This window comes from Drosophila sulfurigaster, chromosome 3 (genome assembly GCF_023558435.1).
Source record: "Drosophila sulfurigaster albostrigata strain 15112-1811.04 chromosome 3, ASM2355843v2, whole genome shotgun sequence".
NCBI classification, from domain to species: Eukaryota; Metazoa; Arthropoda; class Insecta; order Diptera; family Drosophilidae; genus Drosophila; species Drosophila sulfurigaster.
Window position 1 is genome coordinate 28,761,558 of NC_084883.1, and position 27,217 is coordinate 28,788,774.

General features: G+C 40.0%; 7 protein-coding genes and 5 non-coding genes across 13 annotated transcripts; 8 read left to right on the forward strand and 4 right to left on the reverse strand.

Annotated features, from left to right (window-relative positions):
* Positions 1–42: 42 nt before the first annotated feature.
* LOC133840306 (dendritic arbor reduction protein 1) lies at positions 43–9,623 on the reverse strand. Its single transcript, XM_062272062.1, is given in 5 exon segments — positions 43–1,118; positions 1,120–1,296; positions 1,343–1,556; positions 2,131–2,954; positions 9,138–9,623. Coding segments are annotated over 4 exon segments (1,539 nt in total). The 5' UTR covers positions 2,913–2,954; positions 9,138–9,623; the 3' UTR covers positions 43–752.
* On the forward strand, positions 3,824–3,896 carry Trnav-aac (transfer RNA valine (anticodon AAC)). Its single transcript has one exon. It is a non-coding gene; the product is annotated as a tRNA-Val (tRNA).
* On the forward strand, positions 4,248–4,320 carry Trnav-aac (transfer RNA valine (anticodon AAC)). Its single transcript has one exon. It is a non-coding gene; the product is annotated as a tRNA-Val (tRNA).
* Trnav-aac (transfer RNA valine (anticodon AAC)) lies at positions 4,712–4,784 on the forward strand. The gene has a single exon. It is a non-coding gene; the product is annotated as a tRNA-Val (tRNA).
* On the forward strand, positions 6,272–6,344 carry Trnav-aac (transfer RNA valine (anticodon AAC)). The gene has a single exon. It is a non-coding gene; the product is annotated as a tRNA-Val (tRNA).
* On the forward strand, positions 6,952–7,024 carry Trnav-aac (transfer RNA valine (anticodon AAC)). The gene has a single exon. It is a non-coding gene; the product is annotated as a tRNA-Val (tRNA).
* A 784-nt stretch (positions 9,624–10,407) lies between the features above and the next one.
* Positions 10,408–13,344, reverse strand: LOC133840303 (peritrophin-1-like). Its single transcript, XM_062272057.1, has 4 exons — positions 13,237–13,344; positions 11,321–11,593; positions 10,769–11,259; positions 10,408–10,694 (listed from the first exon to the last, which is right to left on the reverse strand). The coding sequence occupies exons 3-4, from the start codon at positions 11,114–11,116 to the stop codon at positions 10,470–10,472; spliced, it is 573 nt and encodes a 190-aa protein (XP_062128041.1). The 5' UTR covers positions 11,117–11,259; positions 11,321–11,593; positions 13,237–13,344; the 3' UTR covers positions 10,408–10,469.
* A 10-nt stretch (positions 13,345–13,354) lies between these two features.
* Positions 13,355–14,494, forward strand: LOC133840300 (probable chitinase 10). The gene is made up of 4 exons (XM_062272053.1): positions 13,355–13,447; positions 13,505–13,645; positions 13,705–14,141; positions 14,213–14,494. Coding segments are annotated over exons 1-4 (807 nt in total). The 5' UTR covers positions 13,355–13,446; the 3' UTR covers positions 14,441–14,494.
* A 605-nt stretch (positions 14,495–15,099) lies between these two features.
* On the reverse strand, positions 15,100–16,291 carry LOC133840299 (protein obstructor-E-like). Of its 2 annotated transcripts, none has more exons than XM_062272051.1 (4): positions 16,151–16,291; positions 15,910–16,092; positions 15,416–15,849; positions 15,100–15,356 (listed from the first exon to the last, which is right to left on the reverse strand). In XM_062272051.1, exons 1-4 carry the CDS (start codon positions 16,191–16,193, stop codon positions 15,132–15,134), a joined length of 885 nt encoding a protein of 294 aa, XP_062128035.1. In that variant the 5' UTR covers positions 16,194–16,291; the 3' UTR covers positions 15,100–15,131. The 2 variants fall into 2 exon arrangements, with proteins under 2 accessions (XP_062128035.1, XP_062128036.1); XM_062272052.1 differs by having other exon boundaries at positions 16,155–16,170.
* A 203-nt stretch (positions 16,292–16,494) lies between these two features.
* LOC133840301 (serine-rich adhesin for platelets) lies at positions 16,495–17,912 on the forward strand. The gene is made up of 3 exons (XM_062272054.1): positions 16,495–16,640; positions 16,934–16,996; positions 17,095–17,912. Exons 2-3 carry the CDS (start codon positions 16,949–16,951, stop codon positions 17,797–17,799), a joined length of 753 nt encoding a protein of 250 aa, XP_062128038.1. The 5' UTR covers positions 16,495–16,640; positions 16,934–16,948; the 3' UTR covers positions 17,800–17,912.
* A 173-nt stretch (positions 17,913–18,085) lies between these two features.
* LOC133840289 (putative uncharacterized protein DDB_G0271606) lies at positions 18,086–26,552 on the forward strand. The gene is made up of 9 exons (XM_062272040.1): positions 18,086–18,602; positions 19,054–19,174; positions 19,664–20,061; positions 20,122–20,220; positions 20,287–21,880; positions 21,946–22,199; positions 22,547–23,097; positions 23,540–24,782; positions 24,965–26,552. The coding sequence occupies exons 1-9, from the start codon at positions 18,312–18,314 to the stop codon at positions 25,538–25,540; spliced, it is 5,127 nt and encodes a 1,708-aa protein (XP_062128024.1). The 5' UTR covers positions 18,086–18,311; the 3' UTR covers positions 25,541–26,552.
* Positions 25,923–27,201, reverse strand: LOC133840295 (bifunctional peptidase and (3S)-lysyl hydroxylase Jmjd7). The gene has a single exon (XM_062272046.1). The coding sequence runs from the start codon at positions 27,040–27,042 to the stop codon at positions 26,077–26,079; it is 966 nt and encodes a 321-aa protein (XP_062128030.1). The 5' UTR covers positions 27,043–27,201; the 3' UTR covers positions 25,923–26,076.
* Positions 27,202–27,217: the final 16 nt, after the last annotated feature.

Consider the following 27,217-nt stretch of genomic DNA (forward strand, 5'->3'; position numbering starts at 1 on the left):
ACTGTTAATGGTATCGATAAATGATTTCATCGCATTTGAATTCAATTTTGAAATTAATTCGTACTTTATTTATCTGCATTATGTTGCACCTTTACATTATTATTTAATGCTTGCATATGAGTAGTTCGTTACTTAAGTATCTACTTGACTACTAATACTGTTTTGGCTGATTGATGTGTATTTAGTTTTATTTTGTCACATATTCGGATAGTAGTGTATATGTTTTCTATTTTCTATTTGTTTTCTTTGTATTTTTTATATATTTTGTTTGCTTACATCGTTCTTTACTTTGCTTTGTCTCTAATGGTTTATCTCGTATGATTTTCTTTTGAGCATATCACAGAACAAAAATGATACATAGTTTTAGTAAAGAGATTTGTGGTTTTTCTTAGGGAAGGTTTTTTTGTGTGTGATTTGCGTGTTTTTGGATTAGAAAGTTCAAAGTGTAAAAATATTAATTAGAGCTTAAAAATATACTTTTTGTTCGTTATATTTATATTTAGAATTTATATGTATATGTATGTGTATATATATGTATATCTTTATATATATATATATCATCTATATGCAAATGTCATTTTTGCCTTGTGTATATGTTTATATAAATTTTGATATCATTAGAAAAATATTGAGCAAGAGTATTTTGGTTTGGTTTGGTTTCATTGGATTTGGGTTTGATAGCTGGTTTCTTTCAACTGAAATTGACGCTCAATTCCTAAACGAAGAAAAACCAAAAGCGCTACCACTAAAATCTAGACGAGAATCTTATCGTAGGACGGCGGCGGTGATTCATCCATTGGCAGCTGCTTGCCCAGCGCCGTCGGTGTCTGTTCCGGCAACAAGATTGCTATATGATACGGCGGCGGTCCAGCGGCAGCTGCTGCCGCCGTTGCCGCACTTATCTCCACCTGTCGCTCATCCAAATAGCGCACATCATTCAGCTCCAGTATATAATCGCCATCCGCATTCCCACCCCCTCCTCCTCCACCGCCACTGCCACCGCCAACAGCATTGATGCCACGACTGTGACACACGGCACGGCCATCGCTGCGATTGGGCAGCAATCCTTTGGGTATGCGACACAGCGACACCATGCAGGCAGCCAGAAAGAATGTCGCCGAAAAAGGCGCAGAATATCAACACCTCCAGCCCGGTGCCCTGGTGGTCAAAGTAGAACTTCGCGCCCGCCACAAACACCGAGGCGAGCACCAGCGAAGCGCACATGCCACATTTCAGATGACTTGGCAGCAGCTGCGAGTCCGCATGTTGCAGCAATGCGTGATGTTGCTGCTGCAGCTGATTGCTGCTGTGCTGTGCCGTTGTCTGTGTGGGCGGTATGGGCGTGGCGGTTGTGGCTGCTCCTCCCCCCTGCTCCTGCTGCTGTTGTTGTTGTTGTTCCCACCGATGCAGTTGCTGTCGCGTGTCGCATGTTGTTGCTGGAATTGTGGCGTCGCGGCGTGGCATAACGTGTGCTGTTGCTGTTGCTGCTGCAGCCGTTGTTGCCGCTGTTGCTGCTGCTGCTGTGGTGATGGTGATACGCGCTGTAGGCATCGTCTCTGCGGAATTGAGAGTATAAGTAATTGAGAGGAACTGCATGAGAACTGTCCGAAAAACGAGAGACATTTTAATTTATAATGTCACTGTGAAGAAATTATACAACACTAATGATTTAAAATCCAAAAAGCAAAACTCATTAATGCCTAGAAAGTGCAAGTTAATTTCCCTGATCAATTTTAATGCTAAACATTTGCAAATGATGAATTTTCATAGATTTAAAAGTAAAATCTGCAATAAACCTTGAAACACCCAAAAAAATATATATATTTACATTAAAATAATGGAAATGCACTTAATAATAATTACGTTCAAATTAATTTTTTTTCTTTCAATTTTCTAATAATTGAGAGCATAATTGTCTCGCCTATTTATTTTGTTATTGTCTTATCATCAATTTTAATATAAATCACAATTAAAATAAAATCGTTGCATTTTCTTTATACAAGAAGTTTTCGATTGTATTTTACTTTGTAGTTATTGGTCCAATAATAAATTTATACAACAAAATAGAATAAATGATTAAGTTGAGTCATAGTTAACTTTCTCAATAATAAATCGATTCAAATGACTTACGCATAGACTCCCGAGTGCTGCTGATGTTGCTGCTGCTGATGGTGTTGCTGCTGTGACTCATATTGCCGCACGGGAACAGCCATGTTGCCAAACTGCGGATGATGATAGTTGTAGCTATAGTGATGTTGTTGCTGGTGCTGCTGCTGTTGCTGCAACTGCTGCAGTTGTTGCTGCTGCAATTGTTGCAGTTGCTGCTGCTGCTGCTGCTGCTGTGGTCGCGGCTGATAGCGCGTGCTATGCTGATGATAATGTGAGCCACGTGCCACAAGCGGCACAATGGTGCCACTGCCCGTTAGTACGGCAGCCGAAGAAGCAGCAGCTGCATTGGCATTGTTATTGTTGCTGGCAGTTGTTGTCATGGCATTGCTGCCGCCGCCACCGCCGCTGCTGCTGCCGTTGTTATTGTTGCTGCTGTTGTGATGCAGCAGCAATTGCTGGTTGTTGGCATGTGCACTATTGTTATTGCTGCTGCCATATTGCGTTGCCTGGCGACTTGTGCCGGCGCCTCCCGACTGATAATCGCCACCTCCACCATAAGGCGCCAATGCCCTATGCACAGAGGCCAAAGCTTGGCTGTGGCTGCCACTGGCATTGGCGCTGCCACCGCCGCTGCTGCTACTGCTGGCGTTGATCATGTTGCTGCCGCTGCTGCTGCTGCTGGACTTGCTGCGACGCGGCGGATGGCCATAGCTGAGACCGCCTCCTGCATGCGACAATGAGGCGGCTACACGCGAGCGACCAAAACCGCATTGCTGCGACCGTTTGTCAATCCAGAAATGCATGTCCAGACTTCAGACTTCAGACTTCCCACTTGACTGTAAGGACTGTAAATGTAAAGTAAGAATTGATGTTTAACACAACGACACGATGCGTTGTGCGATTGTGCGATTGTGTCGCGTCGCGAAACTTATTTGAAGTTAAGGGTTTCTTGCAAGTTTCTTTCTACTGTCAGCCAGACAAAGCGCATGACTCATTTGGCTCTAGACGGAAGAAGAAATATATCTCACACAGATACAACTCACTCACCAGACACTTGGATTTGCTAAAACAGGAAACGTGCACATCGCTTTTTATTATGCTGCTGTTGCTGCTGTTGCTGCTGCACTCCAAGTCTGTCTGCTATTTCCTCTTTGTGCGTTCTTTCAAGTTCAACTACCCCGCCACAAAAGTGGCATCAGTCCCCCCAAAAAAATACTTTCCCCATGCAACACACGGCAAACAAAGGTTGACTGGGCAGCAGCAGCAGTCAAAAGCAACCCCTCCAATAATAATAATAATAATACTCGTTCTACCAACAAGGACAACAAAATACTGCTAACGCTTTCACTTCCCGTGTCATTGCCTGCAGCAGCAGCAGCAACAGCAGCCAAAAACTGACAAACTTTCTCCATTTCTCTTGCTCTCTACACAAAAGCCAAAGCCCGCCAAAAACTTAGCACAGACATTCCACGGGGAGAGTACGGGAGCAATGAATGTTGCTCGGTCGCGGGGGGAAAGGGCCAACAACATTGCCGCCACACACAAGGTGCGATGTTCGAAAGAACACGTCCTAACACTTGCACAGTGGTTGCTAATCCAATGTTCACTAAATGCATTCTATAATTATAGTTAAAAAGTTAATTTTAAATAATTATATCAATCTTTTTTTGGATTGATAAAATGTGAAAGGTCTTGCTCCTGCATAGACTCAACTGTTTCCGTGGTGTAGCGGTTATCACATCTGCCTAACACGCAGAAGGCCCCCGGTTCGATCCCGGGCGGAAACAGATGATTACATTTTTTGTCATTTTGTCAAAACTTCTAAAAATCTATTTAGCAGAGTCTATTGTCTAAATAGAGTTCTTTGTTACTCTAAACTTTTCCAATTTTTGATAAGATTTAGCTTCCTGTTTTGGATCAATATCTCTTCTTATTTTCAAGGTGTGCATTTGATACAATATTTATTTATTATATATGAATAAATTGTATATTGATTATCAGTCCACCTCTTAATTAATTTTATCTGCCACTGGCAAATAATTAAATCAATTTTAAAATAGCTTAAAGCTTGTCCAGTTTTTATCGAAAAATTAAAAAATTGATTTGAAATTATCTATTTTGGCGCCTCGTTTTCAACCGTTTCCGTGGTGTAGCGGTTATCACATCTGCCTAACACGCAGAAGGCCCCCGGTTCGATCCCGGGCGGAAACAGGAATAATTTTTTTTGCATTTTTTTGCACAAATATCCATATATCCTTCTGTCTGTTTAATTTTTAGTGTATACATTGTTTATAGTAAAAAAGCTACATGGATTGAATGCAGATTTTTGTATTTAATGCACTTTTCAAATTGGTTCTATACTTTGGATTCCAACTCCTTATAGCGATTCCTTTATATATATAATCCTTTACATCAATTAATTTGGTTTCAATTAATATTGTCACAAATAGAAGCAATAGCATAATATAGGCGACAGACAAATAATGTGGTAGCAAGTTTTTTTTGTCGATTTTGAAAGCCAACAATTCTGGTCTAGGTTTTACACAGCGGCGTAATACAATCTTACTTTGAAATTGGCTATTTGGCTGCACCGATTTCAACTGTTTCCGTGGTGTAGCGGTTATCACATCTGCCTAACACGCAGAAGGCCCCCGGTTCGATCCCGGGCGGAAACAGATGAAATACTTTTTTGCCAAAAGGATTATGAAGAATATTTAAAACTCCGAATTTGTAAATTAATTAACAATACAATTAAAAATTCAATTAAAATAATCAGCTTAGAGTTTATACTAATTGAATTCATCATCTCAAATGAAATTCTTGACACTTCCTTGCAACTCTTACCAATTTACAACGCTTTCGTCCCAATGTGCACTCTCCGTGCTTTGTTTACATTTGAGTTTTCCGCTTAACTTGCTTAGCTGTTCATTGAACTGTTCTCTGTGGTCGTGTTTGGTCTGGCCGGTGGTCGTCGTTGCGGTGTTAGCCAATCAACAATGACAACCAAAAATCGCATAAAAAGTAACAAAATAAAGAAATAGAAAAGATTGCATATTAAATATCCTGGCGTTTAAAATCACATCTCCATTTGAGACAACTTTGCCAGAAGTTGTCTATGCTCCAGCTAGAAGTTCGTGTGTGTGTGTTTTTGCTCGTCAAAGTTCAAAGTTCAATGCTTTGCACATTGTCATCGACATCTTGAGCGAGAAAAGTTACACAACGACACTCAGAGCAGTGCACAAATAAATAAATACTCAAGCACGAGCAAAAGTAATAAAATAAACATACTCGTATTTAAAAGAGACATTTTGACAACCTTTTGATAGGTTCATTTCAACTTGCTTGCCTTTGCTCATTTCGACCTCTCTCCTTCTTCTTGGGGACTTTGGGCGACTATTCGTATTCGTATTCGTATTCGCATTTGTTCAACAATTTGCCTGACTTCCAAGGTTCAATGCATTGTGCACGCTTGATTTGTTCTCTCATTTTTTTTATCTTAAAGCTCTATGGATTTGCTTATTATGATTACAGTTGGCTATTCGCTGTCTAGAGTTGAATTTGCAGCATCGTTTACCTCAAGTGGTCAACAAGTAGAAGCACAAAGTGTTCTTGGAACATGTCGGAATCGAAATTAATAAGCATTGACATTGTCTTCAGAGATCAAATTTCTGATACTAGTATTGTTTAAAGTGCTTCTTTACATTGTTAGTAGCGAAACCGCTGTCTTAGTTCAATTGCTTAAGGGTTGACCTCAGAAAAGTTTTAAGTTTCATCTCACACCTTCCAACTACTTCTTTGTTTGCCATTACTTCCAAAATATTCTTGATATTTGTAGCTTGACTACTTTGTTACCGAACTCTATATCGAAAACACCCTGTAAACAGCACAGCAAGCAAAATTTATAAATATTTGATACAATATCTTTTACACCTTGCATGGGATGTACATAAATTGTTCACTCAATAAGCATATAATTCTATTATCTGCTTGGAAGACCTCACGCTGTTTTCAGTGGCAATAAAAACCGAAATAAAACTGGCAATGATTTGGACGCATTCCAAACTGATTTGTGAATAGCCACAATTATTTCGAGTTTCCTTTATTAGACCAGTTTCTGAACTTTGAAGTTCAATTTGACTATTTGACCGAACTAGTTTCAACTGTTTCCGTGGTGTAGCGGTTATCACATCTGCCTAACACGCAGAAGGCCCCCGGTTCGATCCCGGGCGGAAACAGGTGATTACTTTTTTTTTTTAAAAAAATTCAAAGCATTTTTGAATTTTGCTTGGAGTCAATCAGACTCCAAAATTACAACTTTAATCGAAATTTACCTAAATTATTTAACTGTAGAATGCTTTCAATAACATATAGTTATATAAAATATATAGAAGAATTTATTTAAATTATCAGCTCGATTTTCAACCAGTTACAACTTATCTAATCAATTTGTAAAATAAGATTTTTAAAGAAAAAACTAATCTTATCTAATTCAAGTATTCTTTTTATTCACTCCATTCTGTTTGTGATCTATTCATTTTCATTTTAGTGCCGTAAATTTATTACAATTTAAAGCTCCAAACAAGTTTCTGTACATATTCATACATAAAATTAAATGCGCACACTTTTATATGCATACAGTATATAGGCACATTTATACATAATCTCTTTGTCCACTGCCCTTGCTTTTAGCTTTAATTTCAGAGTGCCATTGCCTTTCGCTTTTTTATTGTCATTGTTGTTTGAACTTGTTTGCCGTGCCGCGACGTACCGGCTGGCAAATTGCCCAACTCATGTTGATGACTCCAACTATAAATACTTTATTTGACTCACATGCGTCCAACTGTTTCCGTGGTGTAGCGGTTATCACATCTGCCTAACACGCAGAAGGCCCCCGGTTCGATCCCGGGCGGAAACAGATGAACAACATTTTTTATTTTTTTTATGAAAATAATTTTTTATTTTTTTGATGAAAATAATTTTTTTTTAATAGTTGTTTTTAAATATTTTCAAATAACTGCTTTTTAAATCTTGAAGTATCCTAACGAATATCGATTCTTACAAGATCTGCCATTAACAATTTAAAAATATATTATTATTAAATTCAAAAATAATTATTAGGGAATAATATTAAGAAATGCATGCGTTAAAAATAATATATTTTTGAAGTGAGCAACAGCTTTTTTACTTATTAAGTAAACATAACTTACAAAAGGAAGAGCATAAATACTCATTACCAATAAAATGAATATAAAAAAGGGAAACAATGATAATCTCAAAGATTATAAAAGAAACCTGCAATTTACTTTGATTGTTAACTCATAAAAAGAAACTTTGCTCTATTGTGATTTCACTTCTAATCAAAGAGTATGCAAAATGCTAAACATTTTCAAGGCATGTCTTTGTCTAGAGTCTAGACATTTGTGACTGCATGCCAAACATTTTTCTTTCTGCTTCCATGAGTACTCGTAGATTTCCTTATCTGTAGTTGATTTTTTTTTTTGTTGGAGACACAGCCTGAGTCGAGTGAAAATATGCCAAACAAAACAAAAATTGTAAAGTGAAAAAGCACGCGCCGATGTCGAACCCCACAAAACCCTTTCACTCTCACTTTGTTAACTGGGCTTCACAGCCTTCCTCTTTTTTGTTTGTTATTGCTGTTTATACCCGCTACCCATAGGGTAGAAGGGTATTATAACTTTGTGCCGGCAGGAAATGTATGTAACAGGTTGAAGGAGGCATCTCCGACCCTATAAAGTATATATATTCTTGATCAGCGTCAACAGCCGAGACGATATAGCCATGTCCGTCTGTCCGTCTGTGTGTCTGTGTGTCTGTGTGTCTGTGTGTCTGTCCGTCCGTCCGTATGAACACCTAGATCTCAGAGACTATAAGAGATAGAGCTATAATTTTTTTTCGACAGCATTTGTTATGTTTGCACGCAGATCAAGTTTGTTTCAAATTTTAGCCACGCCCACTTCCGCCCCCGCAAATCAAAAAAAATCGAATAACAAGTGTAATTTTAAAGCTAGAGCTACGAATTTTGGTATATACAATAATTACTGTAGTAGTTATGATTCCTGAAAATTTGGTTGCGATCAGATAAAAATTGTGGAAGTTATTAAAGAAATACTTTTGTATGGGCAAAAACGCCTACTTACTAAGGGTCTGAGTTGCTTTGGGTGACAATCTGGTACATTGTGTCGTCTATGGTGTGCTGTATCGATATACCAAACATACCATTTGGTATATTTTTAGTATTTTTTTAGTATTTTCGGTATATTTTGAAAATGATACCGCCTTTATTAAAAAATGGGTAGCGGGTATCTCACAGTCGAGCACACTCGACTGTAACTTTCTTACTTGTTTTGTTGTTGTTGTTGTATTTCATGGTTTGCTTTTGCCGTCAACCTTTTGGGGGCCCTGTTTGTTATTTCGCCTTGGCGGGAAGTGAATTTGTTGTTGAATTTCTTTGCAAACGCAAAATGCGAAAAGCGAGAATGCGTTGGATACGAGTTTGCTATGAAATCAGCTTAGGTCAAAAGGTAGGTGGATATAATGCCCACGACTAACTATCTGTCTGTCTCCCTTTCTGTCTGTCTGTCTGTCTGTCTGTTGGTTTGTTCGGCTGTCAATGCGACAAGCAGACAGATTGCGTTGCTGCTGCCCACTTAATGGCACATGCGACGTATGAGCAATGTGAGCAATTTCAATGCAATTTCAATGCGAGCCCTGTGTGTTAATGTGTAGGTGTATGCAATTGTGTGCGTGTGGGTGTGCGTGTGTATGCGTGTGGTTTATTTTCAAGTGCAGGCCAATTTGCATGTCAATTGTTAGTACTTTTTACCTGCGCCCTTTTACTCAATATACTCAATTCGTATTTATTAAGCAAGTATTTTATTGAAAAGTCTCGTGTTTTTATTTGCACATTTGAATCACATTATTTGTTGTTGATGTTGTTGTTTTTTATTATTGCACGCATATTGTTATTGTTGTTATTGCACGAAAAAGTCCTTGAACGCTCAACTGACCTGGCACGATACACACAACTGGCAATAACGAATCCTTTTGCCAGCCTTGAATTAAAAACACGCGACAAACGTTTCGCCACATTCACTGTAAATCATATATATCGAAATATTTTGAAGAATTGATTTAAATGTTGTTTGGTTTTTTTTTTTTTGCTTTCGTTAAACGGAAAAGGAATGCATAGATCGGGTTCTATATACATATATGTATATATTTGACAAAACAATTTGTATGAACACACTGCGCGCTTTTATGTATTCATTTTACTGCGAATGCCTCCTTTATGCCAATGTGTGCTGCCTCCTGCGCAAGGACCCGCAGCGAACTGACAACGCCAACTGAATTTCTGAATGCAGCTAGCAAAACATTTTCACTTTTCATGAGTTCAGATTCAAGATTATTTCTTCGTTTTGTGTGCGTGTGTGTGAATTGCTTTGCAAAGTCAATTCAGAGACTGCCAACATTTGTTTTTGTTTTCGGTATTGGTTACGAGTCGTGTGTACATGTGTGTGTGTGTGTGTGAGAGTGTATGCATGTGTGTGTGAGTGGGTGGCCCCATGCATGAATGGGGTCTCAGTTCGCTCTCAATAGCAGCCACGGCAGCTGCACAACACATGCGCAATACCAAATGGAATGCTCACCATTGTGAATGATTCGGAAACGCAGTAAAAAAGCTCGCAAACCGCGCAAAAAAAACTTAGCTCGATTTTGAATAAAGCAATTTGAAATAATACCAATTTAAAATAGTAGTTAATTCAATTCGTTCGCTTTTTAATTGAAGATGTGGAGCAACATTTTTGATCGTATACTTAATTTTTAATATGATTTTAGTTGCAGATGTGGAGCAGCATATTTATACGTTAAGTTAATTTTTTATATACTTAAAAACGTTTTCTACATTTCACTGATGCAAAAGAAATTCACAATATTTAAAAAAAAATATTACATTTTCAAAAATGTTTAATAACGAATATTTATTTATGCAATTGAAGTTTGAAATGTAGTCAAAAAGTTGATCGAAGTAGAGTGAAACGAATCCTTATAGATTGAAAAATGTTTTTTTTTTTGGAACAATAATTTAATGAATGATTTCAAGGCTTTCTAAATGAGAATGAAAGTAACAAAAGTCTTAAAAGTAAATTGTAGCCATAATATAATAATCTGGAAACTTGATATTTATAGGTGCTATAGTCACAGAGCGTAAGTGTATAAACTTTGGAATTATTTGTATATATTTTGGATAGTTATAAAATTTGTATACCCATGCTGACCAAATGAGAGTAAAAGACAGAGTGCAAACTAAATGTTTTTATTAAGTTAGAGTGCTCAGTAAGTTAGGCAATGTATTTGGGTTCACGGCATTCGCGAGTCTTGACATCGTACAGCAGACCTGGCGTGCAATCCAATGTAATACCATTACCTTGTACGCAATAGTAATAGGCATCGCGGCGTCTCTTGTGAGCATAGAAGTGAACTCCTTGCGGCGGACAAATTATATCAGCACGCTGTGGGGGCGATCGAGAGAAGGGCTTTATGTTCCGTTGTTGGGCAGATTGCAACTAAAAGAGTAAATATAAATAAAATAAGTAAATCAGATTTGTATGACATCGAGCAATGCAAGCATTTGATTTACCGTGCAGTCAACTTGATCCTTGACCTTGCAACACGGGCAAGTATCATCAAAGTACAAGCCACTTGAGCATTCTTGTTCATTGGGCTGGCCATTGGCACAAATGAAGTATTTCTCACAGCTAGCCTTGCTGGCCACATATGTAATATTATGAGGGGTTTCTTCTTGCGAGCATTTGTTTTCCACACAGTCCACAAATTCGGGGAAATCACAACGGTCTGTCTTCGAATTGTACTGTAAACCATCCTGGCATTCCCTCAATACTGGCGTATTGTAAAAACATAGAACGTATTTTGTGCAGGTGCGATCATAGCAAAAACTTGACAATACTTTTGGTTCGCATTCTTTCATAAATGCATTCTTATCCACATTATCATTTGTGGTGCATATTTGCAACTTGTAATCGAATACGATTGAGCAATCTGTTTTACCCTCGCATTCTTCCTCCCTTATTGACGCGATATTACAATTGCCAACTGAAGAAATGCTCTGATCTGCATGAAAATAATACTTATGTCCTTTAATACTATTACAGGTAATATTATTATTACTTACTTTTGCAATTAATATAATAGTGTTTATTGCCGACAAATGGTAGAAAAGTTTTGGTTGCAATATTTCCGCACAAATCGACGCCATTCAGAACTACACCATATTTTGCAACTTCTGCAACTAATTCATCCGCAATCTTCTCTTCATCTTCATCTTCCTCTATTGGTGCCACCAAATTCGGTGGGGTTTTTGTTGTTGATGCTGCAGCTGTTTGGCCCACTGAACACTGAACCAAACCGCATAGGAGCAATCCATAAAGGGGCAACAATAACTTCACTATTTAAAGAAAACAAAAAACCAATACTAAATGACAATCAGAATCGACTTTGATGTGCAAAAGTTTTGTATACTGACTTCTTGGTAGTGTCACTTCCAGAACTCAACTATCAGTTTGTACTCGGTGAATGCTGAATTTATATGATAGATTGATTTTCTTTTCTTTTTTATTTTCTGACTTTTTTCTTCTATTTTGAGACATCCAGACATGTGTAACTATCAATTCCTCGAGTACCTTAATGAGTTCTAGGGAAGTAACGTTATCAAATTTCGGCACGCGTATCGAGACTCCCAAAGGAAAACTACATTTTAATTTAGCAAATGGTGTATAGACATTTTGATTTACATTCTTTTTTTTTTTTGTATCATTTTTTCTTTTAAATCTTTTTCCAAAGATTCTGAAAAAATAAATTTGCTTTCTTGCGGCTTCATCAAAATAAAGAGTAGTATGTATATAATTATGAGAAAAGATTATGTAAATAAAAATTATACTATAAATGCTTTTACATAAACATATCTCAAACTACATTTTGGGTAAAGTGATCAATTAATTACTGAATTCCAAAGCCACAAATATGATATTATTAATGTAAACTGTAGCAAACTTTTGAAAACTGCCTTCGGTGTCAAAAAAGTTTTGTAAAATTTAAAATATATAAAATATATGAATATATGGTGATCATATTCATGAGATTTTAAATTTATGCGTTATGAATGAGGCCTACAAATTAATTTGAAACTTAGAATTAGAGTGTGCATAAAGTCGAAATTCCAGACAGACAGAAAGACGGAATTAGAATCCAGATTCTTATATTATTTTACATATATTTTGAATACTGCTATATTGTTTCTATTATTTTAATTGGTATATTTGTTTTTATACTTGCTACCCATAGGGTAAAAGTGTATTTTAACTTTGTGCCTCCAGAAAATGTATGTAGCAGGCAAAAGAAGGCGGTCGGACCCTATAAAGTGTGTATATTCTTGATCAGAGTGAACAGCCGAGACGTTTTCTGTCCGCCGTCTGTCCGCATGTCCGTATGGACACCCAGATCTCAGAGACTAAAAGAGATAGAGATATTATATAATTACTATAGGTTGTAGGATTCCTGAGAATTTGATTACAATCAGATGAAAATTGTGGAAGTTATTTAAGAAATACTTCTATATTGCCTCTTCTTCGATGCACCGAATATTGTCTTTGGTATATTTTAGTATTTTGAGGTAAATTATTTGGTATATTTTAAGTAAGAAACTTACCGCACTGCTTTAGTTTTATTCAAAATGGGCATCGGGTATCTCACTGTCGAGAACACTAGCTTTCTTACTTGTAAATTTTATAAAAACTCATAAATTATGTTTCTCAATAGACCACAGATTTAATTATGAATTGCCCTGCAAATTATCAATTTCGTAGCATAAAGATAGCGGCTATTGAAATATGATTCACTGCCTCGACATTGGCATTCAATTGTCTGCGTAATGTTGAGTGGACATGTTGTAAGTTAAATTAACACATGCACATTAATAGCTGATAAAATGATGACAGCAAATCGTGTGCTTCCATATGAGAGCTAGATAAGTTAAGAGTGTGTTCTCTTAGTATTATGAATATGAGTTCAAATATGTTCTTCTGATATTACCTTTTATCTTTCCAATTTGCAAGCTGACTCTGCGCTTGTCATCCAGAAAACTCCAATCAGATAATTTCAGTTTTTTACCGAAGACAACGCAAATTTTGGTAACTGATGATTGCTATAAAATAAAACAGGATGGAATAAAAGCGAAATTTGCGTATAAATTGAAGTTTCTTTCGCAGCGAACAGACAGTTGCAATACGAGTAACATTCAGAAGTGAGTTTATCAAACTGAATCTCTTCAAAAATATATAACCTTTTGCTTTTCTTCTAGTGGCTTTCCAACTGTTTGCTGTGCTGTGCTTTGTCACGCTTTTTGGTCATGGTTTCGCTGCCGTCAACATTTGCTCCAATGTCACCGACAATCTTTTCCTGCCGAGTGTTAACAGCTGCTCCGAATACTATTTGTGCATCAGTAAGTTCAAGGAAATTCCTTGTTAATCAATCATTCCAAACACGCTCTGTTTCTTCTAGGCCAGACAGCAATTTCTCGCAACTGTTCAGATGATACTTATTTCGATGCCCGTGATCAACAGTGTGTACCTGTCTCCGAGGTGCGTTGCCTGCCCAAATGTCCGGCTCAAGGCTTGAGCACATTCTGCTACGATCGCACCTGTACCAAGTATGTGATGTGCTTTGGCGGTACCCCGGTGATACGTGAATGTAGCGATGGTCTGCAGTACAATGCGCAGATCGATCGTTGCGATTTTCCCCAATATGTCGACTGCGTGGATAATCTTTGTGTGCGCAACAACAATGCCAATGCGATTGTCTATATTGCCAGCAAAGCACGCTGCAACAAGTACTACGTCTGTCTCGATGGCCAGCCCATCAATCAAACCTGTGCCAGTGGCCTGCAATACAATCCCGAGGCTCAAAGCTGCGACTTTCCCTCACGCGTCAATTGCACGGTGCGTATGCGTAATTTTCTGTTCTCTCAACTGCCAGTGTCTATTTGTGATCTACTTTCTTTTTCGGTTAGGTGGAGACACTGCAACGCAACATTCAACCCTACTCAAAGGTGCCACCACGCTCCGCTGACATTCGTTGCCCCGAGGAGGGCGCACATTTCTTTGCCCACAAGACCCGCAAGGAGGCTTACTATTACTGCTTGAATGGTCGCGGTGTCACTCTGGATTGCACTCCTGGTCTGGTGTACGATGCCAAGCTGGAGGAATGCCGCGAACCCCAATTTGTTGTGGGTGCCTAAGGGATGTGTCGCGTTTCGGGTGTCGAAGCAAATAAAACCAATTTGAAAGTTCAACGAATGTGTTCGCATTTCATTTGTGTTCTGAATGCTCAGACTTTCCCCCTGCTCACGCGGGCTAATTTTAGCTGTTAAACAAATGCTGTGCTCTCTGCCAGCAGAGGCCAGGCGACAAAGCAGCAACAAAACGTTCGCATAGAGTGTGATTTTTATTTCAGATAGGGCAACAAATAAAATTAACAGAATTATTTCAACAGCTAAGATAAAAGTCCATTAGAAAAGAAAGTAAATCACTTTTTCAGTAATAAATAAGTGTGTTTAACTATCTATAGTTAAAGGGAAAATAATTATTTCAATAGCAATACATTAATCAAATTCGGTTTTCTTTATAGTAAACAAACAAAGAAAATGTTGTTTTCCCAAAGTCACCTAAAAATAGGCTAATTTCTCTAGCAACTCAGCTAAAAGTCAACAAATAAAGTATTTTCTGCTTTCTTTGTATAAACAATAAAAGTATTACGAACAGTAAATTCTGTTTTCCCTACAAGTCAATCAAAAATAGTCGAATTATTTGAACAACATATAAGGAATATTCTTTTTAACCAATTTCGGCTGAATGTAAGCGAATTATTTAAGCAACTCAAATAAAATATATTAAGTACTTAAGGGTCTGTTCAGTTTTTCATTTAATGAATTACTCTACAATATATTTGGGTTCTCGGCACTCTTGAACCTTTTCATCATACCACAATCCTGGTGTGCAATCCAGGGTAATACCATGACCATCTACGCAATAGTTGTAGGCATCCCGACGCTGTTTGTGGGCCAAGAAATGAACTCCAGTAGCTGGACACAAGCTGTCGACCTTTTTCAATGGTGTGCGAGAAAACGGCTGAATATTGCGATTAATTGCAGTAATCTATATAGGGGGAACATAAACAATTATCAAAAATAATAATATTCAAAATTGAAACCAACTTGGCAATTAGATTTTTCCGGGTAGTCACAACAATTGCATTTTGTGCTGAAATGTAATCCTGCCGTGCAAGTGTAGTTTACGGGTACGCCCTTGGCACACAAGTAATATTTGTCACAGGATGCTTTGCTGGGCAAATAGCTCAGTTCATTGGCTTCATTGAATCTCGAGCACTCGTTATCCACACAGTCCACATATTGGGCGAAATCACAACGATCCGTCTTCGGATTGTACTGCAAATTATCGTGACATATTCTCAGCACCGGGATTTCATAATAACAGAGCACATATTTATTGCACGTTCGACTATAGCTAAACGTTGTTAATTTATTAAGTTCACATTTGGGTGGACAATTGTCAGATTTGCGGCTGCAACTCTGATTATACGCATTGAAATAATATCCTTCGTCACATTCCTTTTCATAAGCTTCTCCATCTGCCAGTAGAATTAGTTTTTGTACAAATTATATAAATTTTTGCATTTTCTTTTTCTTACCCCAGCATAGATAATACTTTGTGCAATCTCCTATATAGGGTAGAAATACTTTATCGGCCACCCCACCGCAAAGGGACAAGTTGTTAGTAAAAATTTTACTGGTATCATATTCTTCACTTCTGACTTTCTTTATTTGAACAGCCACAAGAATCGCTAAGATCCCGCAAAATATCCGTAAGTTCACTTTCAAAAAAAGAATAAAATAATTTTTCTAATAAATTCTTTATATCACTGTACTCACTCACTTTTGCTCGTCTATCTTCCAGGTTGACTGAAGTCTCCATTCTTCGAAAACTTCATTTATATATGTTTTCGGCTATCAATTTTATTAATGGATACTTTTCTCTTATCAATCCGGATGAGAACATGCCCCTCATCAACATGTTCATTATTTTAATTGCCATTGGGTTCAGCATAAGTTCAGTGAGTCACAATTCGAATGCTGGGTCTTCCTGAGAGACTGAGAGCGCAACGATATTGTTGTTGAAACATTTGTCGCCTGGTGCGAGTGCTGAGAAAGAAATTCTATGTTTTGAGAACGCACACATTATAAATTATCGTATAAAATATTTTCATTTTCGGCGCAGACATTTAGTAGGAATATTGGCATCCCCTAGAGCACAGAGATCAGCAGCGGCAATTGTTAAAATTGTTAATATATACACAACTAATTTAACATAATTATTTTGTGATTATATTTGTTTTGGTGCACCGCCTGCACATTCCTTTCTGTAAGTTTTTATATAACTTAAAAGTGCTTGTCTTTTTTTTTTTAATTTCAGTGTTCAATGCTTTTCAATTTTTCAATTTGTTTCAAAAACGTCAAAATGATTGACACCAATATTGCCGCGAAGTCGGTTCGTAACGAGAAATGTTATTAATAGACAATTCTTTAGTACTCTATGTAGCATATACTGTGTGTGAGGTTTTTGTATTGTGTGTTTTGAAAACATCATTTAATGGCTAGCTAAACACGCTGCGCTTCATATACGAAAGTCATCAGAAAAAAATTTTATATTTTCAGGGAACGTTTGTCGAAATGGTCAACGAGTTGAATAAACCTCAAGATAATTCCGCATTGAGCGAGGTATGTATTTTTTGTTATACCGTGTATATAGTACACATAATGTGAACAATGGGAACAATATAGCACAAATGAGCTGTCTTTCTATTAATATTTCATAGCTTTTGGCGGCCTCCAACCGTCAGCTGCAGGAAATGCAAGAAGAACATCGCCAGCTGCAAGAGGAATTGTCTCGTCTCAGTGTGCAGCGCCAGCAATTAAGACAAGCGACCCGAGAACATCATTCACAGGTCACTTCCTCATCGACATCGACGGTGGTCAGTTCATCTGGGTCACAAATCGCCTCAGAGTCACTTTCTGCTACAGATGAAGCGGCTGCAGTGCAGCAAACAGATGCTGCCTCCGCCGTCGGAGAGGAGGAGGACAATGAAGAGACTGCCAATTATCTGCAGGAAAAGCTGGCGGAGATTGCCAATCTGAAGGCGCAATTCAAGCGTGTACAGAACATTACGGACTCTACAAAACTGATCGAGCAGCACTTGTCCTCCGTGGAGTCACAATCATCGTCAACTGTGATGAAGAGCAAACAAACCAAGACCATGGAATCCATTCAATCTAGCAGCAGTACGAGCAGCACCAGCACCAGCAGAAGTGCTCAATCCTTGGAGGCAGCCACATCTGCCACTTCAGCCACATCAGAAGCACGTGCTACTCCTGACAATGCGGAACTGTTGAATGCCATGATTAATATGGTAACGGATTTCACAAGCGATTTGCGTGGTCAAGAGGAAAGCTTGAGGGCGGAACGTCTGCGCATCAAGTCATTGAAGGAAGAAATTATTCAGCGCAAGCAAAGCAAAGAATAATACCTGTTCGAGTGATTAATCGTCCCGTTTGCTGATTACTTTACGCATATACAAAATAAATATGTAACCATTTGTAATTATATTTGATTAAATCATAATTATCCTCATAAGCAGTTTAATTTTTTGAATATGCGCTCCCTTAGCGCAACCAATCGATATCGACAAGTCGCACAACTTTCGTTGCTATCGATTGCGTCTGAGGTAGATTGTTGTGCTCTACGAACCGCTCGGTATATTTGAAGAGCCAAGCTGCGGTCACACTGCGCTAAATTCTAGTTTTAAGGACGCAGCTGTTGTTTGGTGCTGAAATAAAAGTTTGCTTGGCATCGAAATTCTAGTTTAGCTCGTTTAATTAAGTAAACAGTAAATGGTGAGTGATACACATCACTTCATCTAGTAGGTAAAAGTGGGTGCTATAAAAGTTTTTAATCTCAGTTGCTATACAATAATTGTGCTAGTTGTATACATAATTTACATATAGATATATTTTGTAAATATATAATACTTTACTGATGGCGCCGACTCCGCCCGTAAAGTTAATAATGAAAAACGACAGCGATACAAGTCGCAGTACCGGTGCAGTGCCAAAACAAGCAACAGCAGCGACAACAACAACACCGCCAGCAACAACAACAAATTCAACAACATCGCCGGTAAGCACAAATACTTCATCTTCATCGGCCACAAGCCGTTCGGCCACCAATCGAGCTCGTAATGCGGCGCTAATCAAGAAGCAACAAGAACAACGGGAACAGGAGCAGCTGCCACCGCCCTTGCCCCCTGCACCTTTCAAGGCCCTAAATGTAAGTGAAAAATTTGTATTAATCATCTCATATTCATGTAGTTCAGTGTCATTTCTTTCATTAATTAATTATAGTAGACATTATCATACCCGGCAGCATAGACATTCTTACATATATTTGTTTATATTGACCGAACACTCTTATTAACCAAAGCGTTGTCATGACGCCCATTTATTAGCTGCTGCAACGTCTCTAATATCCTCTCGCTCCCGCTCTCTTGCACTCTTTATCTCTCTGAGCAAACATTGTGCTCTTTGCATTTAAAAATACACTTCACACTCACCCAAAAACTTTCGAGAATTCTTTTTAGTTATACATCCGACCTCCTCCACATTGCTGCTTTCGACTGTTTCGCGCAGTTGAATTCTAATTTTCCATACCACAAAATTGCAAAATTGCCGCGTTACTTTTACTCGTTCTATTGCTAATCTTGTCCTGCTGTTGCTTCAAGGATCTCCTGGAACGTGCCACAGTGAGAAAGTCACAGATAGCGCTGCAAATTCAGGCTCAGCATCAACAGCATCGCGAGGCACTGCGCCAACTGGTTGCCGAGCACAGTTACGACTCAACAGGTAAGATACTATACATTGTATAATTTATTTAAATATATATATAATTTGTTGTCTTCACTAAACTAATGAGTGGTAGAAGCTAAGAAGCTAAAAATGTTGCTTAACATCTCATGGTTTCTTCAAATTTCAACTCGTACAGAACTTACAATATGCATATCTTCATTAAATTAAGCTAAGACAGCAACCTTAGCTCGGATTTCAACCTGTGCTTCACACAGAAACACACCATTTTGTAGTTTTGAAACACCTTATAGCATTTATTTCGATCTTACTTTATACGCACCTGCGTTTTAGTATTTTTACTGCCTACATGAAATGTGCGCTAGTTCATGAGCTAAAAATAAAACAGCACACATAAAAATAAGCGCCCACGGAGAGGGCCAAACAACGAGCACTGTGTTGGGCAGTTGGCCAGTTCAGTTTTGGGGCTGCGTCATTGCACCGACAAAAATTCCTATAGATATTTAAATTTCTCTTTGTATTTTACAGATCAACAGCAACGTTATTGCTTTCCCGTACGTCCAGTGCAACGTGTACAGCATCAGCAACAACCGTCGACGACAACGACAACAACAACAGCAGCAGCCGCAACTTTGCAGCGCTTGCGTCCCACAACAGCAACCACTCCCGCTGCTGCCACCGTTGGTGTCGTCACACCCCACACAAACAACGGCAACGAGGAACAACAATCCATCACCAGCAGCAGCAGCAATAACAATAACAATCTTCCGCAGCTGCCGCACACTGTGCTGCAGAATCTGATACGCCGTACTTTCGGTACACCAAGTAATAACCCAACGCGGGCACAACTCGAATTCTTGCGCACGTTGCTTGGCTTGGATGTCAATTGGAATAGTCGAGAACTCACAGCAGGCACATTAGAAGAAGTAAGTTTCTATTTCATTTCTTTTACTGCCAGTTAACTAAAATTGTATTATTATTGCCAGCAATTGAACAAAATGGTGCATGAAATCAATCCGCATTCTGTTAACCAGGACGAGGGCATTGTGAATTCAACTAGCCTCGAAGATGTTGCATTAAGTGAGGTATGTGCAGAACAAATACAATTTTAAATACATATATCGGTTCAATATATATTTATAAACCAACAGATGAGCGACAATCGTGCCCAGTCCATACAATCGCTGCACAGTGTAATGGAGACTCCGACACCGGATACAGCACCCAGCTTCGATGAGCTGCAACAACGCTTGGATGCCTCCAATCGCAATATGCAGAACTTGCAGGAGGAGCAACAGAAGCTGCTGCAAATACAAAACATGGCCAAAACACATCTCAATGAAATGGAGCAGCTGCGTCAACAGGCTGCTCGCTTGCCGCACAGTGGCGATGGCGATGCTCCCAACTACGAATCGGTGCAGCAGGTGCAGGATGACATGGCCTCGCTAGTAGGTCGCATGAAGAATCTCACGGCTTTCATACACAATCAAAACGAACTGAGCAGCGTGCTGGGCGATGATGGTCCTGAGATATTGGCCGAGCAGCAGGCGCTGCAAGAGAAACTAGAATCGTTGCGTACGCAACGCGAAGACATGCGTGAATTGGTCAACGAGTTAAACAGCATCAATATGACGGCTAGACAGAGCGCACGTAATGCTGCTGCAGCTCAGCGGCAGGCAAGGAAAGAGGCATCGCCACCAAAACCAGTTGTGGCTAAGCCCAGCAATGAGCGTGTGGTGCCCATCGAGTATCAACGCACCGCGCCAGTGTTGCGCCAGGAGGCCGCCGATGCAGCACAGCGTGCTCTCCACGCTCAGGCCATGATCAATCAAAAGACTGCGGACATTGATGCGCTTAAGGCACAAATGGCCAAGCTTAAAGGCATGCTGAATACGGTCAATCAGATTGACCAAAGTACGCCCAGCGTTGGCACAACCTTGGAGCGTCTGAGCGCCGAGCGCAGTCAGTTGCCTATTGAGCAGCGTGTGCACGATCTGGACGATGTGACCACAGAGTTGCGTGCCGAAGCGGCTTTGTTGCAAAAGGAACGCGAACGCATTATGGAATTGAAGGCAGAGATTGAACGTCGCAAGCAGCAGGCAGCTGCAGCAGTGCAACTCGGCGAGGATGCATTGCAGCGCGTCAGTTTGACGCCAACACCGACACCAAGCAGACAACGTGAGGTGGAGCAAGAAGAGCAGCAGGAACTGCAGGAAAGACAACAGTTCAAGCTGCCCTCGAATAGTGAATTGCGCGCCGAATGCGATCAACTGCGCGAGGAGTTTGAACGCACAAAGCGCGAGTATGCGGCATTGTATGCCAACAACATAAGCAGTAGCAACAATAACAGCAACAATACGAACACAAACACCACCTCGGAAGCGGATGATGAGGGCAACGATGACACCGATAGCGATAGATACTTTGGACATGTGTGCAATTCATCTTCAACAACATTAAAGCGTGCGCCATCAGCTAGCACTGTAGTAGAGAAGCAGCAATATCAACAGCAGCAGCAACAGCGACGCAATCAACAACAGCAGCAGCAACAACAACAGCAACCACAACAACAGTTGCCGCAATCGCAGCCACCAGCGCCCGCTGCACGTTCAATTTCCAATAACGAGGAGGAGTTGAACATGACGATTGATAGTCTGTCGATGGGCAATGACAGCATTCAATCGGGTAGCGCCAGATCGCAATATATGTTGCCCCCGCTTCCCGCTTCAGTGCATGGCATGTGGAGTAAGTTCGCTGTCCTCTCCAATTATCTGCAATCTTAACTAATCAAACTTTCTACTCTGACACAGACTCGCACAATAGCACCAACGGTTGGCACTCGCAGCCATCTTATGTGCCAGCCGCGAGTAGCAATGTGCCAGCTGCCCCACTGGCTCCACCAACATCATCGAATGCTTCCAGCAGCAATCCTACATCGGATGCTGTGTTGCTGCAACAATTCATGCAAACACAGCAGATGCTCATCAACTCGGTCTGCCAGTGCAATCAGACGTTGTGGCATCAGCAGCGCGAGATCGACAATCTAAACAATCAAATTCATGTGGTGAGTAGAATTAAATTAATTGATGGGTAAAGCAAAAAGCTGCTAGACTAGTTTTTAACTTTTGTTTGTAGTACTTTATATGAGCTGTATTCAAAAGTTACAATGCAAAAAAAAAATAAACCTAAATTTATGTTATTTTATAAAGCTTTGCAAATATTGAATAAAATTCGTATAAGTAAATTATATTTTTTATTGATTTAATATTTTTAAATCAAACCGCTTAATATCAATTGAATACTGGCTTTAAGCATATACCTTATAAGTAGTGATTTTTAATTGTTGCCTTTGATAGTTGTAATTATATAACTAATATATCTGCAATGTATTCAATCTTTCTTACTTCTTAGTTGCAAGATCGCTTGAATGCCGCCACCTGTCAGGATCATGCTTACAGCTTGCGCTCGGAGTCTGTACCGCCGGCAAATTTGCCCCTCACTGGTGGTTTGGCGCCCAACAACTTGTGTCTGGGCGGCAGCAATCGCGCCCAATCCGAGCAGCTGTATGGCTTTGGTTCGAGCCATCAGAGTGCGTTTAGCAACTATCATCGCAGCAGTCATCGCAACAACATCTACAGCAGCAACGATCCCCATCAACAGCAGACCTATTTGAACAATGCTGCACCACCGCCGCCACCACCTCAGGCACCAACAGCTCCGCAAGCAACGCACTACAACAATGAGACGCCATTGTCGCCGGGCTCATATCGTGCCAGTCCTGGTCCGATATTTATGAATCATCACAACAATACCATCCATCAGAACAATGCCAATTTGCGTACACAGAATCAGCATGCTAACAATTTGCATTCGTTGCCCGAGACTGGAGTGTTGCCGCCCACGCTGAATAATCAGGTGCCGCCAGGCAATCGGGCCAATAACTATTGGGATAATTTCCGAAGGTAAACAGCGCCAAAGTTATTGTATTCTCATGGTGTTTGTATTATTATTTGGAGATTTAGGCAACCAAAGAGCTGTTCATTGAAAAATCATGCAAAAGTAATAAACAAAATCATATATTTATATATATATTGAAAGCGAATTTCCGATCAAAATGCAATCAATTTACTTTTTAATTTATGTACATATTGTAATTGAGTAAGTAGACAGGGATTAACTTATTGTTTATAAATTGGTGATTTCATTTATGTTTGACATTTAATGTTTTTTTGCAACTAATTTCATCCTGTTTGCAGTTTTAAAATAACACTAAAAACCAAATGAACAGACGTTTTGATTGCTTTTTTAATACTAAAACATTAGTTGATTATTTTATAATTTTTATTAAGTTATTTTTATTGCCGCTCGCTTAAATTAACCCAATAATATTTATGCGCTTTGCAGCTATACGCGTCAGAATTTGCTCTCTAACAAAAGCAACGAGGAACTCAATGTGGAGCATCAGTATCGCCAAATACAGCGACAACGCCAACGCCCCAGTTACTTTCAGCCGCATCCGCCAGCACATTCCGCTCGCAGCAGCAGCAGCATGATGCTGCAACAGCAGCAACCACAACAGCAGCAGCAGCAGCAACATCGGCACTTTTACGAGTCCACAGCACCGCAGCAACTGCACAACAGCAGCAACAGCAACAATTTGAATAACAGCTCAAGCAGTCGCGATTGGCGCGAAGATGCACGCAACGATGACGATGATGTGGAGGAGGAGGACAATAATGATGCAACAATCTTTGGTGTTGGCAGTGGCTCAACTGCCAGACGACGCAATCGTCGCCGCCAGCAGCTGCCCACGCAGCGGGACGATGATGGCGTCGTGCCGCAGCTGCCCACTGGTTCATCCAATTTGCTCAACATGAATGTGAACAGTCCGCTGTATCAGCGCAACAAATTGCCAGCCAAACCGACCACTTCGGCGGTGTCTCTGACGCCCGTGCAACAGCGTCATTTGCGCTTCGACTTTTCCGTGCCCACCACACAGTACATGGACTATGACTTGCCTGATATACAAGCAATACCAGCTGCTCCCTTGTACAATGTGACGGGACAAGAGTCTGCAGCTGCAGCAGATGAATCAAACGCAACGTTAGAGCAGACTGAGGACACGGCTTCCGAAGAGCTCAATCGAAATTTGCTGGTCAACGCATTAAAGAATGATAAATTCACCACAAAGTTTTACGAGTCGATTAAAGAGGATGTTTACCGCCGATTGGAAACACTCTTCGAGCAACAGCAGCAGCAGCAACAACAGCAGCAACAGCAACAACAACAGCAGCAGCAACAACAGCAGAAGCAACAACAGCAAGTCCCGCAACAGCAATTGCCACAGGAGCAGCAACCCAGCGAGCAACAGGTTTACAATGATGTGCACAGTTTACGCAAGACAATCAATCAGGGGCAGGCAAACAGTGTGCCACCTGTTGAGGAGCTACGACTAAATGGCACCACGGAGGCCACAGAAAGTGGCAGCGAAACGCCACCGCAGTCACAATCGGTAAACGACAGACCAGAGGATGAGGAAAGCTTGCCGGCAGTAGCTGACGTTGTTGCAGCAGCAGCAACAGCGTTAATTTCACAGCCAGAGCAGTGCGAGACAGCAGCTGCAAATCCTGTCGTAGATAACGAAGATGTAAGTAGTTTATAGACACTTAAAAATTGGGATCCCATTAAATCTATTTCCGTTCATTTGAAAGGAAGTTAGTGATAGAAATATCAATCTTATGCTGCTAAAATAATTAAAACTTACAATTTCAACGCTGCAATATTATAATATCCATAACAATCGCTCATTTCATCTTATTTTTTTTTTAGCAAATCATTGAAGTTGTCATCGAGCGCCCTGCTTCTCCTGTAGCCAGCATTGAACTGGCTCCCGATCATGAACTAATCGACTACATTATCAAACGCATACGCAATCAGACGCACAATAACACGGTAATCAATGATTCACTCCTCGCCGAGGTGTCCAAACTGACTGCAAATGCTGCACAAAACTCTGCTGCCAGCTGGGCACCAAATACAACATCGCCACTCATCTCGCCCAAGCGCATTTATGCCAAGATTAAAAAGATGGAACTGCCGCGACAACGCGACGAGTTTTTGCTCTGGTATCGCACATATCTGGAGCAATTGTTTGTGGTGGAGCAACCGCATAATGGCTGCACAGCCAAGTCCAAGACTAAGGAGGAGAGAGGCACTTCTAAGAAGCAGAGCAATAAACGTGTACGCGCTCAATCACATTCACAGGACTCGAACAATGACGCCGACTTGGCCGAAGCGGATCAAAAGAAGGTGTCACTAAATGGCAACGATCATGAGTGCGAAAATAACGAGAATCCCGAAGAGGAGGCCAGCGCAGCTGCAGCCGAGTCAAGTTTAGACAAGTAGTTAGTTATATGACTTAACCCGGAACCACATTCCTAACCACAATCACACGCATCTATATACAATACCATGTGACATTATACTCATGCAAAATTGACAACATTTAGTTACTAACTGCACTAGGCAGTCCGTTTTATTTAAATTTTTGTTTTGGCTTCTATGCGCATTTCATTTGTATTAAATTATACACTTACTATATACAACTATACTCTCTTCATGCGGTCTGACTAAACAAACGGTAAGATGAGGCTGATAGAATGTTGTTTTAGACATTTTAATATATACATTTTTGCTGAATTGAGGAACTATCTATACACCACCGTAAAAAACGGAAGGATCCAAAATGTTGAGAATTTTAGAAAGCATTGTTCATAGTCTGAAGGAATTGTATTGTAAAATACGTAATATTTTATTTCTTTTCATACGTTAACAATTTATATGTCATTGATCACTTGTAAGAAAGCAATAACAAATTTTATTTAATGACCCACTGAGTATAGGAAACTTTCGTTACGAAGGGATCACAGGGGAATTAACAATCAGGACTTTAGATTGCCGCTTGAGGTAGTTAGGTGCTCCAGCATGCGATAATAACAGTAGCGACTATCGTACTCCATGTCATACCAGAAGTTAACAGCAATACACTTGTGACTTTGCTGCACATGATGAAACCAATAATTGGGCAGGTAGAGCACATCACCAGCATGTACACGAACGCGTAATGGACGTGCCTGGGCATATTGCGGATATTTGGCCAGATCGGGTGCCAAGGGATCGATGCTAATCCATTCCGTCAGCTGCTGCGTATCCTCATCCATCAATGGATCAATGTAGAACTGACCGCAAGGTTTGCGCTTATATATTCCAGTGGGATAAGTGCGACGAGGCACGCAGGGCAATTGATGTGGTGGCAGTAGAATGAAATCCTTGTAGCCCGCTATGACGCAATACAAATTTTCATAGGGATCCTTGTGCATCGAAGTGATGGCGCGTTCATCACCCAGCCAAAAGTTAACTGCATCCGATGGTTTATTGAAGCATTCTTGAGCGAAACTTAAATCATTGAGCACAATATCGTTGGCCAATTCGGGAAAATCCTCGGTAAAATTGGAATTTTGCTTTTGTATATAATGCACAGCGCCCATGGGATCATCAAAGCGCTCAAGGAGCTCTGATAACGGCATTTTTGTTTCCAGCGGCAGTACAAAGAACTCCTCACCATTCTGTGTGGCCAGCCCATCGGCATATCCATTGGGTGTGACAGCCACATCGACGATCTTGTTATTCAGAGTCTCCTTGAGATATTCTGGTGTCCACTTCTTGACAGCCGGCCAGTGGGCAACAGCTTGACGTATGACAACGGGTGCGTTCTTGGCATAGAATTCTCGAGCGAATTCTACCGCACTTGGCAACGCTTCTAGCTCGGCGATGTGGCCGCCAATGCCTAAATCTTTGGCCTCCTGGAGCAGCAACTCTACACCCGCTGCAATTTGAGTTTGAGCCATGTCAATGCCATGTGTGACTGCATCGATATTTCAAAAGTATCGATAAGTAACATATGTTTAAGAAAGAGGATAAATGGTTAAGTTATTTAAATTCTTAGTCTCCAATCATAAATATAAAAATTTAAATGTAATTAGAGCTTGTTTTTAAATATTTTTCATTTAAATATTCAAATTA

Coding starts and splice junctions, on each gene's coding strand:
- LOC133840303 (XM_062272057.1), bottom strand. CDS start 11,116: ATGAAAGAATGCGAACCAAAAGTATTGTCAAGTTTTTGCTATGATCGC. Junction 10,695..10,768: donor AGGATCAAGTTGACTGCACG/GTAAATCAAATG, acceptor TTACTCTTTTAG/TTGCAATCTGCCCAACAACG.
- LOC133840300 (XM_062272053.1), top strand. Junction 13,646..13,704: donor CGAATACTATTTGTGCATCA/GTAAGTTCAAGG, acceptor TGTTTCTTCTAG/GCCAGACAGCAATTTCTCGC. Junction 14,142..14,212: donor CCTCACGCGTCAATTGCACG/GTGCGTATGCGT, acceptor TTTTTCGGTTAG/GTGGAGACACTGCAACGCAA.
- LOC133840299 (XM_062272051.1), bottom strand. CDS start 16,193: ATGGAGACTTCAGTCAACCTGGAAGATAGACGAGCAAAAGTGA. Junction 16,093..16,150: donor AGATAGACGAGCAAAAGTGA/GTGAGTACAGTG, acceptor TTTTTTTGAAAG/TGAACTTACGGATATTTTGC. Junction 15,850..15,909: donor AAAGTATTATCTATGCTGGG/GTAAGAAAAAGA, acceptor TTCTACTGGCAG/ATGGAGAAGCTTATGAAAAG.
- LOC133840301 (XM_062272054.1), top strand. CDS start 16,949: ATGGTCAACGAGTTGAATAAACCTCAAGATAATTCCGCATTGAGCGAG. Junction 16,997..17,094: donor ATAATTCCGCATTGAGCGAG/GTATGTATTTTT, acceptor AATATTTCATAG/CTTTTGGCGGCCTCCAACCG.
- LOC133840289 (XM_062272040.1), top strand. CDS start 18,312: ATGGCGCCGACTCCGCCCGTAAAGTTAATAATGAAAAACGACAGCGAT. Junction 21,881..21,945: donor TTCAGTGCATGGCATGTGGA/GTAAGTTCGCTG, acceptor ACTCTGACACAG/ACTCGCACAATAGCACCAAC. Junction 22,200..22,546: donor TAAACAATCAAATTCATGTG/GTGAGTAGAATT, acceptor CTTACTTCTTAG/TTGCAAGATCGCTTGAATGC.
- LOC133840295 (XM_062272046.1), bottom strand. CDS start 27,042: ATGGCTCAAACTCAAATTGCAGCGGGTGTAGAGTTGCTGCTCCAGGAG.